Source organism: Echiichthys vipera, assembly GCF_963691815.1.
Source record: "Echiichthys vipera genome assembly, chromosome: 15".
Classification (NCBI taxonomy): domain Eukaryota; kingdom Metazoa; phylum Chordata; class Actinopteri; order Perciformes; family Trachinidae; genus Echiichthys; species Echiichthys vipera.
The window spans coordinates 8,540,357-8,553,773 of record NC_139840.1 but is presented as its reverse complement, the minus strand read 5'-3'; the positions used below and the strand labels follow the sequence as shown (position 1 = coordinate 8,553,773).

The 13,417-nt window shown below is 40.8% G+C and overlaps 1 protein-coding gene across 1 annotated transcript; it reads right to left on the bottom strand.

The window, feature by feature from the left end:
- Nucleotides 1-735: 735 nt before the first annotated feature.
- rheb (Ras homolog, mTORC1 binding) lies at nucleotides 736-8,896 on the bottom strand. The gene is made up of 8 exons (XM_083928016.1): nucleotides 8,607-8,896; nucleotides 7,761-7,832; nucleotides 4,754-4,821; nucleotides 4,106-4,188; nucleotides 3,935-3,991; nucleotides 3,788-3,835; nucleotides 3,375-3,456; nucleotides 736-1,566 (listed from the first exon to the last, which is right to left on the bottom strand). The coding sequence occupies exons 1-8, from the start codon at nucleotides 8,656-8,658 to the stop codon at nucleotides 1,474-1,476; spliced, it is 555 nt and encodes a 184-aa protein (XP_083784142.1). The 5' UTR covers nucleotides 8,659-8,896; the 3' UTR covers nucleotides 736-1,473.
- Between the last annotated feature and the right edge of the window lie 4,521 nt (nucleotides 8,897-13,417).

Below are 13,417 nucleotides of genomic sequence, written 5' to 3'. Positions count from 1 at the left end.
TTTCTAACTGAGCCCCGCCCACCCCATACCAGGGAAAAGGGCGGAGGGGAAAAAAGAAGTTCAGAAATGTCTGTAATAACATCAGTACACACAACAGTGAACAATGAAAATAAAACCATTGATCGACCTTTAAAATCCATATAACAATTTGTCTATGAATTTACCATTGGAGCATAGTAGATTTCTGATTGTTTATTACTATATTAAACCCTCTCTGGTCTTGTGTTAGTGGTATTTAAAATGTTGTCAAATACTTGGACTTTTTTGTTGACTGTTGAAGATCTGGTGTGCTTCATGTTGCTGCTTATGTATTTACAGTATATCGCATGTATACTGGTTCTGACCGCTGTTCAGGTCACCCTTGTAAAATGGTCACCTGGGGCTTTTTACCTGGTTAAATAAAGGTTAAATAAAATAACTAAAAGTGTTGTGCTTATAGTATGTAATGTGCATTTAGGTATTGTCTAACAGAGGTGGAACTAAGTTTCAAAAAATACAAGATACAGATGTTGATGTCCTCCATTGCTTTGTTGTATTGAATTTCAAAAACGTACATCACTATGCGCCCAACACTTGCGTCCTGCGCCCTCCTCTATGTAACGCTTATGTTTTATATTTGAATGTTTCATAGTTTTATCCCTCTCTTCTGTGATGAAATTTGCAAAGTGCCCTGCCTAACAGGTGATGAAAATGTCACTCATCGTAAGTAATAAACCACGCTCAACCCTGTTTTACATAACCACTTTTTGTTTTAATGATTACAATCAAAAACATTTGTACAACATTTTCAACGTTAGAAAATGGATGCAGACTTTTTTGGCTGACAGTAACTGCTATGAAAACAAACTGAGGGACAGAGAAGTGGGTACTGCGTGGAGATGAAGTAGAAAAAGAGCTGTATATACTGGATGGACCAAACAGCTGGTGATGTATCAGAAGAAATGTCTGTATTTACTTTACCATTAAGCCATTTTCAGGGCATATGCATGGCAGACATGACGCTTCTCTTATCTCTTGTTATTTATACAGAGAAGGACTCGTTGCTTATATATGGGAGCTGCATAATGAGAAGCTAAGATGCATCAAGCCACTACTATCTCTGGCCGCAGTTACAGTAGTCATTATTACCGAGCTAAGGAAAACATTTTTTCTGATACACCTAAATGAAGTCCTGTGTTTTGCATCAGTGCCGAGCACAGAGAAGGAGGAGGGGTGGATCGTGGGAAATATAAGACGAGGGAACCGCCACTCAGCCTTTTTTTTTTTTTTATCAAACACACAAAGAAAAATGAGGATGACAAAAGGGAATAGGAGATACTGATAAATAACAGTGGAATCAGAGCCGTAAATAGACAGTATTGGATATTTAGGACCCTGGAGGGGTGGAGTCAGCTGAGGTGGAGGAGAACTGGCAGCTAGCCTTCAAGTAACGGGATATCCCAGTGCAGTGTCCTGTGTGTTGATTGGGCAGCTCTACATCATGGAGCAGGACGATTTTCCTGGCTGCACGCCGCCGTCCATCTTCTCTGCTTCCAGGATCATCCTCCGAAAAACCTCCACGGCCGTCTGAGAGAGAAAGAGCGGGACGGACGAACACACACACACACACACACACCCACCCACCCACCCACACACACACACACACACACACACACACACACACACACACACACACACACACACACACACACACACACACACACACACACACACACACACACACACACACAGGACGCTGTCACATGGCTCCCTCACACCACCAATTTTCCAGCAGCACACGCTACAGCCTTACTAACTTTAGGCACAACAAAGATGCCGTTGTTTTAATGTGCATTTATAGACAGTCAAGCACTGTTGTTTCTAACTCGATTTGAAGCAGATAAACAGATTTCCTGAATATGAAACTTAGCCATTTCTGCTGCTCGTGATGCAAGTTTGTTGTTTAATTTTAGTTCATGTTGGTCAAACTTGAGCCTCTCCCTGAATGAAAAAGAGGGAGATCTAGGAAATAGTGGATACAACATGCTGTATCTTGGAGGCCATGGCGCATACTCATTTGAACCATTGGGATATCTGCATGAACTGACATTTTTGGCCACTTGGGGGCAGCGCAACGTACTAGCCTAGAGTTGATATAGCAAACCTGTTAGCAAAGAGTTATTTGCTAAGGTTAAGACAAAACGATAAGCTGAAAGACACTAAAACACCCTGTAGAGTTGAGGGGAATTAGTTGGGTATTATGTGTTGTGTAAGTCCATTCATTTAACTACAGCTAGCTTAAAGTTCAGTTAACACAAATTAGAATCCCTAAAAATGGGCTAGTTCACATTCATTTCTTGTGGGTTTTTAAAAAACTAAGCTGCTCCAAGACTGGCTGAATCTTCAACCCGATATTTCGTTTCAAATTGATTTGGACATGCAGTCTGAAGTATGTTTTCTCACTCTCCTCCGAGGTTAGGATTAGGGATAAGGTTTGGTGCAGATAAGGTAGATGGAATTGCATATTGGCGGGGGAACAGTCATCGACACGACACCTGCATGCCGGCAGCAATAAATCCTTGGGTGCCGCAAAACACAGTGCATGAGCAAACTCTTGTGACACTGAATGGCACTCACGTTCACATTCACATTCATTAGTTGTAATCTGATACGTTCAGTTCAGTCACGCACGTTTCTTTTAATAATATAGTTTCCAGAGTTTCTTTTGAAATGACACACGTCAAGGGGGGAATAATACGGTCTTGAGCAGCAACACTCAGATACGGACCAGGAGAAGAGTAACAATTTACAGCACACTGAACAAACTCTTTTCTTCAATAGATCTGTGGGTTCAGGTCATGCTCCCCAAACTACTGGAGCCTACATTTCCCATAATGCAACTTGATAGCATTTCTCTTTTAAACTCTCCAACTGTCTCGGTTGCATATTATTATGATTTCTTTTGGAAATGTCCGTTTAAAGCCAAAGAGGACGTTATACAACTGTTTTGACAGAGAGCTTAAAAAGGAGCTGGGATTTGTTCGAGGACACTTCAGCAGGGCGGATGTGAACCTGTGAACCAGGTTTATGTTTCCTCTTATTTTCTTAAGACACAAAGAATTAGATGAAAAAACTAAATTCTGGAGTTTTCCTCATCTTATTTAGTTTCTCTACAAAGAACTTTAAATTGGACTGAGTTCTTTGTCAGACCACTAAAACCAAACCTTTGTTACAATTTAATCATCCAATCCATGTCAACTAGTTATATTGCTGCAATAAATGCATCAAAGTGAAAAAAGAAGAGCCATTTTAATTCTAACAGACGGATAAATAGGCCAACCACACAAAACACAAAGCAAGTGCATGCTTCTGAACGTGATCTCTGCAGCCCTTACCTGGTTCTCTTTAGCTGAGGACTCCATGAAGGCAGCGTTCCAGGATTCAGCTAATGCTTTTCCTTCTTCACAACTGATTACTCTGTAGGAGAAAAAAAAAAATCACAGAATAAAAACACATTAATATTTCAGAGTAAGGCTGCAGAGTTCAACGGACAGAGTTTAATTCTGCTTCCACTGAGTAAGGTTTATTCGAAGGGCTGCACAAACGCACACCACTAAGCTTGCCTGGTACAAGAGGCCTTGCCCTTTTTTGGGGGGGTCATCTGTGCAAATATTAACATTAATAATGTTTCTGCCAACAAAATGATGAGAAATTAAAAAGAAATGATGATTTAAACTGGCAAGTGCTATGCCCCGTGAGTGTACCTACTGTTTATTTGGACCTCATTTAGGTGTGTGTATGTACATACCGCTCCATATGTAGGTCGTTCTTGTTCCCGACGAGCATAATTGGTACTCTGCATCAGAGAGAAAGGTAAACAGCACAGTCGTTAACCCGTGTCATACTACATATGTCTTGGAATGCCTTGCGTAACAATACAAGAAGAAGGACTTACTGAACTTTCCCCACCATGTCCAATAGTTTTTCATGGATAACTTGTACAACTTCAAAGCTGGAACAAACAAGCGGGAAAGTTCATTCTTCAGCATTTCAACATAGTTTCAACTCATCACACAGCACTTCACAGAGATGTGTTTGCTTTTAAAAAGGGAAAGTAAAAGTACACCTTTTATTGGATGTAACTGAATAGACCAGAATGTAACCGTTGATATCTATGGAGTACGTCTGTGGGAAGATAGAGTACTCATCCTATAGAGGGCAGAAATTGTGAAGGAATTAGTATGCAGAGTGACATGTGTGGAATAGAATGAATAAAAAATGAATTTGGGCTATTTAATGAAGCAAAATGAACACAATCCTAACAACTGTATTATCACAGAGATATCGGCGTATATGTTTTCCAATGTGTGCCACTATGAACACCTTTTTGACAGAACATATGATGCAGAAAATGATGCTTAGAAGTGGTGTTTTATGTATTATTATTTATTATTATAATGATTTATTTAAATGTGACGTGATGTTTTATTTAGCTATTTATTTTAATTTGATTTACTCGAGATTTTCTCAGTGTTCATTTCTAGAATTGGTTGGAAATGTAATACATTGTGTGTATAATGTTTTGTATAATAATGTTTAATGTTCTTTCATAAAGTTATTTGTTTAGGAGAGCAGCCTTCAGAATATGTCACATCGGTGCAAAGTAGGTGCACAATCCACATAGAAAAGTGTCTATTTAGTTTCTGCCTCAAAAGTCCCATATCAGTTGAGCACTAATAATAACACACATATAAAGAAAAATCAACAATCATACCTGTCCTGCTGTGTCTACCAGCTGAAGATGGTACTCTTGTCCATTTATTGTGATCATTTTAGTAAACGCTGCAGTTAAAAGAAAAGAACAATTAGAAATTACCCAGTAGAAATTAAATGCAATGTTTTAATGAACGGAGAGGAAACAAATTGTCTTTCAAAGCAACTGACAGACACGGAAAACACTACACCATCTCCACTATACAGTACTATACTGTATCTCCATTACTCTACGCTTTCAGTGTGCAGATCTCCTTATGGATCCATTTTGGTAGCACTGAGTTCATCCAGCGCAGGAATGTCAATATCTGCCTGGAGATGGGTCACATTATCTACAGGACTGAGGGATTGCATTGCCTGCGGCATCTCACTGATAACGCTGACACTTCACTCCATGATAACCATCCAGAGATTATTTATAGATACGGACCACACATTCGAGACACACAGGGCGGTATGTAAGCGAACATGTCGGGGAAAAGAAAACAGCCTACAGGTGCAGTTTAGTCTCAAATCTCTGGAGTGTCTGGGAATATGTGTGTTTAGGAGGTTGATAAATTACTGTACGTTCTCTCATTCGGCAAAATGTACCGTTAAAGTGCCTTCAAGCAAAGTTCCTCTCTCAGCCAGCGATTTCCAGCGAGCGTATCCACTAAAGTCAACAAGGTTTAACTTGGACCAAGCTCTGCACCAGCTGATTTCTCCTCAAAGTTCCTCAAAAGAAAGTTGTAAAAGTGTGGAAACGGGTGTAATCAGCCGCTGTGGTGTTTGGACACATTGGTTTAGAAGGAGCATCACGCACCCTGCTGGGTAACTATTGGTGACATCGTGTGATAGAGGTATCAGGATATACAATTCAGATAACTAAAGTGACAACGGAAAAACACAGTCAGTCTGTATTTATTATGCATTTTTCCCTGAGTATAAAAGGATGTAAGTGAGAATAATATTTGTATGTGATGCATCTGTTTTTCACCCTTTTTCTCCTTTTCTAGATTACTACTGTGTTCTAATGCGGTCCAAAACGGATTATGTTTGAATGTGTCAAGCTCTAAATTTCTCTTTGTGTCTTTAATGATGTCACTTCCTCTGACAACCACACACACCTGTGATCAGTTAATTGCAAGCGTGTGCTTATTTTTTAAGTAAAATAAGTTAAGTAAAATACTGGGTCCTGATGAAGGTCAATAGACTGAAACGTTGAGTAAATAAAAGAGCTTTAAGTAAGTGCGGGAGCAAGTGTTGTTGTTTTTTTTTTTACATATTTTCTCTATTTTATATCATTAAAAATCAAATATTCGTGATTTTCAGGAATAATGGCAAGACGAAACTAAAATGCGATGACGTCACCAACGAGGACGTCACCATTTTCTGAGATTTTATAAGCCAAACAATCGATTTTTTTTATCGATAATGAAAATAATCCTTAGTTAGAATATGGTGACATGCAACCACCTGTTATCATGTCACCACTATTCCATTGCCAGGTCACGTGATAACAACTAATCCATCTCCATGGCAACTGAGCACACTCATCCCCTGTGGAAGACCCCAAGATGTAGCTGGAAGCTTTGGAAACAGAGTAAGTGGACCCTGAGATGTTTTTTTTCTTTTTTCAAACAACAACTATAATACTGATTCTGAGCATACGTTTTTCTGATCAGAAATTGGGGTCTAAGGAATAGAGGGTGTCATGCGTTGTTCAGATTTATTCATTCATTCATCTTCAACCGCTTATCCTGGGGTCGTGGTCGCGGGGGGTGCTGGAGCCGATCCCAGCTGGCATTGGCCGTGAGGCGGGGTCCACCCTGGACAGGACGCCAGTCTATCACAGGGCACATAGAGACGAACAGAGACAGACAACCATTCACACCTATGGGCAATTTTAGAGTCATCAATTAACCTAACACATGCACTGTCGCCTCACAGCGAGAGGGTTCCAGGATCGCAACCCGGCCTGGGCCTTTCTGTGTGGAGTTTGCATGTTCTCCCCGTGTCTGCGTTGGTTTTCTCCGGGTACTCCGGTTTCCACCCACAATCCAAAGACATGCAAAGATTTATTCATCATTTTCATATATGGCTTGTCTTATATATATATATATATATATATATATATATATATATATATATATATATATATATATATATATATATTTATATATGTATATATATATATATATATTTATATATGTATATATATACAGTATATATATATATAGTAATTGTATTATGTTGGTCTATTCTATATACATGACATCTATTACACAATTGTTCTGTCCTGGGAGAGGAGTCCTTCCTCAGCTCAGGTTTTATTTCATTTTTTCCCCATTAAAGGGGTTTGTTTTTGGAGGTTTTCCTTGTCTGAAACGAGAGTTAAAAAGGACTGGAGGGTGCCGTATGCTGTACAGATTGTAAAACCCCCTGAGGCAAATGTGTCATTTGTGATATTGGGCTAGGCTATATAAATAAAAATGACTTGATTGGATTGTAAAAACCTTGTGAGGCAAATGTGTGACTCTGGGCTCTACCAAACTGAGAAGACTTGACTTTGTAATCAAGAGCTTTGACCAACAGTCTCATAACCAAATGACTTAACACATGAATAAGTGATGAATCACAGCAGGTAAGGTGCCAAAGGACAATGTAGCATATACCTCACATATTTGCATATAAAAAAAGAGATGCAGGGCACATTCAAATGGCAAGATCGGTCAGGGTTTCACGCAGTGTTTTATTAACAGCAGATGCGATGCACCTCCTCTGTAGAGAACCTCTACTAACTTCATAAAAAAATACATTCACTTCTATGAAACACAAACAGCAGGGGGATTATAAAACACATCAAATATGTTATATTTCGTGTGGCTATTGTGAAATCTGTCATCTGGACGACTAACCGAACTGATCACAAGAGGAGATGTATCAGGATCTGAGAGGTTGTGGTACTTTGACTAAACGGGCTCTTGTCTGTGTATTGAGCTGTAACAGTCCACGAAATCCCCACTTACTGTTTTCTATTGTTGGGTCATAGGAGTCCACAAACTGGCCTTCCACAAACTGAATCGTCAAGGAGGACTTTCCTGCAAAAACACAGAGGAATATTGTAAACAGGGAGCCCTTAGATGATATATCCTATATAATACAATATCCTATAATAATCCTATAATAATACACGCAGGCCAGTATATATTCAGCATAGAGATGACAAGGGCATTCGTGATCCACGTTAAGAAAAATAATTAGTCCATAAAGAACACATTAACAGCCTACCATGTGAGATTATTATATCAACTCATTGTGGAGCAGGCAAACATAACACAACACACGTCTCTTTGGGAATATCGTTACAGGGTCTGACGTTAGTACTGGTATCCTGCTGGGCCTAGAGTTGTTCTATCTGCGTGTGCCATCTTGCCATCCCGGAACATCCTCTCACCGCATACAAATCGCGCTCCTTTGCTTCTGGATAGGATAAAATAAGCCGCACAGTGATGCGTCAAATCCCGTCGGTCCTTCAGGCCTTCACAAAGCATGGCACTAACTAACAAGGGTTAGGGTCACTGCAGGGAAACGTTATCATTCCCCAGTAAATAAAGGCTTTACACGTTGAACACATTATGGGATCAGGGCCTCACGTGAAAACATTCGCGAGGCCAAGGTCTCACCTGGTGGCGCTCGTGAGATGGCGCGTTACATATACTCCCTATAATTTAAGTCTATTATAGGAGGCGTACACCGCCCGCAGAGACGGGCGTAAATTGGCACAAAGGGCCGATGAAATCTAGCCCCAGCGTCGCATCAGAGGCCGCCGGGGTATCACATCCATCCCCGTGCGTCGTCCTGTCACAACTCACCTACGGATCTGTACCCGAGGATGGCGATTTTTCGTGATTTCGGCTGCGGCATATCTCGTCCTGGTTATCGCATCTAGTCCTCGGGGTGTACCGCAACCTCCGACCAGAATGGCATCCAAATTTAAGGCGTGCAGAGATTCGACATGCAGCTTCCAGACGACAGCAGGGATCCCTCTACTTTGCTCTTTTTTTTAGGAAGATTTCTCTCCCCACGTCCACGGATAGGGAAAACGGTGTTATTTCAGTTCATATAATAAAGCATGGAGTACAGATGTACAATAACTGCGTCACTCCCCTTTGCAATGTAATGAATTAGTAATTACTGCTCCGTCCTAATTGGCTGCGAGCGAGGTGAAGGAGGGCAGCGGTGCCTGTTGTAAAACTCTGATTGGACGAGCCAGCTGTTCGTCAGGCGACAGTGTCGCGCTTTCTGGAATGCGATTGGCTGGTACGCGCGTTGTGACGTGCTGGGTGGCCGGCGGTAATGTCATTCACATATTTAGGGTCAGGGAGCAGAGATGGAGGCGTTACTGCTCCCTGAGCCTCTGAAGCAAAATAATATAGTTCACTACAGAAGTGTCACCATACAGTTCTCATGGGGGTAAGTAGTAGAAGCACTCTGGATCAACTGTAGTTATCAACTAGTTTGTCAGTAGGCATCATTATTGCCCATAGAGATATTATAGGCAGTGTTGGAAAGTAACTAAGTACACTCACTAAAGCACTGTAGAAGAAGAAGAAGAATTACTTTATTTATTCGGGGAATTTAATTTCTTCACTCTTATTATTAATCATGTTACAAACACAGGCCCGAAATACACACACATGCACAGACAGGACCTATACATGCAATTAAGGAGAGATGTTGAGTGACCAGCTCCTCGAACAGTTGGGGGTTCGGTGCTTTGCTCATCAGCACCTCGGCAGTGCCCAGGAGATGAACTGGCACCTCTCCAGCCACCAGTACACGCTCCATACATGGTCCACTCAGGGATTTGAACCAGCAACCTTACAGTTCCCAGCCAAGTCACCTATGGGCTGAGCTACAACATACTTTAGTGCAGTTTTGAGGTAATTGTAATTTACTTTAGTATTTTCAGTTTCTGGTATTTCTAGTACGCACCATTTCAGAGGGGAAGGTTTTAATTTTTTTATCCCACTATGTGTATTTGATAACGTGTGTTTCTTTGGAGATTGGGATTCATAATACTGAACGTAATCAACACATACATTATGATGTATTATTAAAGGTTAAGATAAGACTTAAGACACATGTTACCCAGCAGATGAAATAAAGTAATTCAAATGAACCCAAATCTTTATCAGCTGCAACATTACAGCAATGTTCACAAGAATTAATCAATAACTAGAATCCAGTGAAACTTTAAGTGTATTTTCATGCTAATACTTTATTATTAATGTGATTTTACCTTTCACAGATTATTATGATATTACAACTTTAATGTAAATAATCCAAATAATTCTTCCGCCATTGATGAAAGGAAAAAAATAATAGGACAATACATGATAGCAAAAGTGAAAAAAAAACATTTAATACCATATATAGCCTACTAACACTGTTACATTATATCACATTACATTACACACACCACAGTGTGTTATAGTAGCACCAAGGGCACAGAGGTCAGAGGCCTTTGTAGTCTTTGTGGGAATCTAATGGTTTTAACAATCTGAGGAGTAGCTTGCATTCCATAATTCAACACAAATAACACATAGTTGTTTTTGATTGATGATTCTGATATTGTTTAGACTAAAATCTTTAATTTTTTCCTGTTTTTACAAACAATATTAAGTAAATGGTAACAGTCCTAATCGAACTAAATCCTGACAGTGTGAGGAAGGCCTTGAAACCACATTTAAACCCTTATGCACAGGGATGCATATGATATAATTGCATACAATTATAGAGATAGATCACTAAAATTGTGTTATTTGTTATCATGCAAACATAGTAATGTTACATATGGGAACTAAATACTGACACTGGGATCTCACAGCACATATGCAGTACAAAACAACAATGTTATTGGAGTTATACCAGGTAATTTGAATAATTAGGCTGATCCACTGTAGAAAATCCTCTTCATCGGCTACCTTCACATTAGCCACTAGATGTCCCCATAACACCATTTATATCTCACAGAGGAGCCACTTACGTAGTTACAGTACCAGAGGCTTGTCTATACAGTAAGTTCTCAAATAACTATATTCCCAATGAAACATCACCTTCTAATTATTGCTTATTTCCATCCACCTCTAGTCTTCGGTTGAGACTCACTGAGTGCGGATTCTTAAACTGTGCATTACTCTCTCCAAACATTGAAACACTGCACCCCAACAACCCCTCTCATAAATCATACACACATCCCTGATTATTTGAGCTGATAGTGTATTCCATTATAGATGTTAAAATAACCAAGGCTTAATATAACCGTGGCCTTAAGCCAAACCACAGTTATGCAACAATACCATAGGAACTCATGCCACAATTAGTGGGTTAAGCCCAAAGGCAGACGCTGGAATTCAAGGCAGGCATGGCGAAGGTGGTGGGATGATTTGAGTCCTCTTGGTTTTAAACTCTGATGTTTATCATAGCCTGTGTGCCAATCACAGCTTGGTACCTCACAACAACAATGATGCAGTCTGTGAAACTGAATTTTCTTGCTGAAATTCACAGATTTTTCATACAGCTCAAATGCCAGTTTAGAGAGTTTTGGAGTAAAACGTTTTAAAGTAATTATACACTCACAAAAATAGCTCACAGACCCAAGGGTGTGCAGTTTTTCCTACCATGTGACCAATGAAGTCCCCTGTTTCCCTGTCACGTCCCGGGCTATTACCACTTAATCACAGAAATGTCATTCTCCGCGTCAGTAAGACCTAACTGTTTTGCCTCCACACACACTTCTCAGCACTGGAGACAAGAAATAACTGGTGTCAGCAATATAGCGATTTGTTCTGCATGACATTGGGTGTCAAAAAAAAAAAAAAGCTCAACTGATACGGCTGAAGGGTGCCTGCAATCACCGGACACACACACACACAAATACACACTAATGCACATGAACGCTGTCACTTTCTCTGCTTCTCTCCCTCTTCCAGTCTCTCTCACTCTTTTTCACACACACACACACACACATCCAAACACACATACACACACACATACACACATACACACTCTCAGGAAATTATGATGACCAAGAATAGGTCACACTGGTAATACAGCCATGTTCTAGCCAGGGATTATAGTGTGCTGACATAGGCCAACAATAAATCCCCCCTGCAAGAGCAACAGGTGTCCAACAAGATTGTTTTACTTTAATAAAGGGGTTACACAAGCCTCAGAGAAATAATACATTAAGCTTTTTTAGACATGTTGGCCTTTTATTGCTTCATCCCTTGTGATTGGAAAGTTTCTTTTTTTTCGCCCAAACAATTAATCTCACTGAATCTCGCGTGCATCGAGAGGGAGAGGTGATTTAGGTGGCGTTGTCGTGTGTGATTGTGAATGTCATGAGATCAATATTCTTGTCACGGGCCATGTTGCAAGTTGAACATTCCTTTTAGATTTCCACTCTCTAATTTCTTTAGCTATGCGAGCGAGCGCACATGCAGCTGGAGCTCGTGTTTTTTGAACCCTGGGTGTACCAGCCTCTTTCAACTCACTGTGAAAGCACCCCCAGGCTCTGTTAGTATGCCAGCCTGAGCGCCAGCGGAGCGAGTCAGCCACATCCTCCAGCTGGGTCTGTGCCACCAACGGGCACCTGGACCCACTAGCAAAACCTCATGAAACGCAATGCATATTTAACTGAGAGGGATGCATTTGTGTGGCATCTTACACCAGAGAGGATGCACGTCTGCATGATGCCTGGAGGACACCAGGAGCCCCATTATTTTGCTCATCTTTGAGACTTTTATACCTATTGGGTGCAACACAGCCTTTTTAACTGTCAGATTCAAACTTCAGGCTGTGCCTCAGCTGTTGGACTGAGTCCAGAGTAACACAGGCCTGACACAGCCATCGTTATCCAACTCTCACAAGGTGTCATTGTAGGGATCCAATGATTACCATATCAGCACCACATGAAACATTTATGGCTTACTGGCAGTGACGGCCTGGCAAGCATCCTAATTTATAGAAAGGAAGAACAGAACTTGTCAGATCCTATTGTATCAATGCCTGGTGACAAAAGTGTTGTAATATGAGTTTCTCCATCACACCTGACACTCCATCAAAGCACTTCAAGACAAGTCAACATGAGTTCAATTCTCCGCTCACCTCAACTGATAAACAGACACACTCTTTGCAGTAAAGCGGTCGGTTGAGTCTGTCAGTGCTCCCTCCCCTCTGTTGCTCTGCTGTCCTCCTGCCTCTCTGCTCACTTGCTAATTTGCTAACCTTGAAGTGAAGTCTTTTGCTGCTACCATTTCCAGGCTCAACTATAAACAGTCTTATCATGGTGCTTCACGATTGTGATAACGCTACGGAGACTAAATTGCTACTCCTTTTACTTACAAATTCTTTTCTATGTCTGGGTACAAAAATCAGAATCAGAATCAGAAATACTTTAAAAAAGGACTGACAGCAGGTATCATTTGGTGCTGGGTTATTCCAGCTGATACCTTAAAGGTACCGAGTACCAATACCAAGCCCAACTTAGTGGTCTAAAGTGCCTATATCAGGTGACTCGCCACATGGTGGCTGGTGCCCGGCCCACACGCGGTAGCTGCCTCACATATTAGCTGGCATCAGGCTCTGAATCGAATGCAGCTTTGGAGGAGAAGTCCAT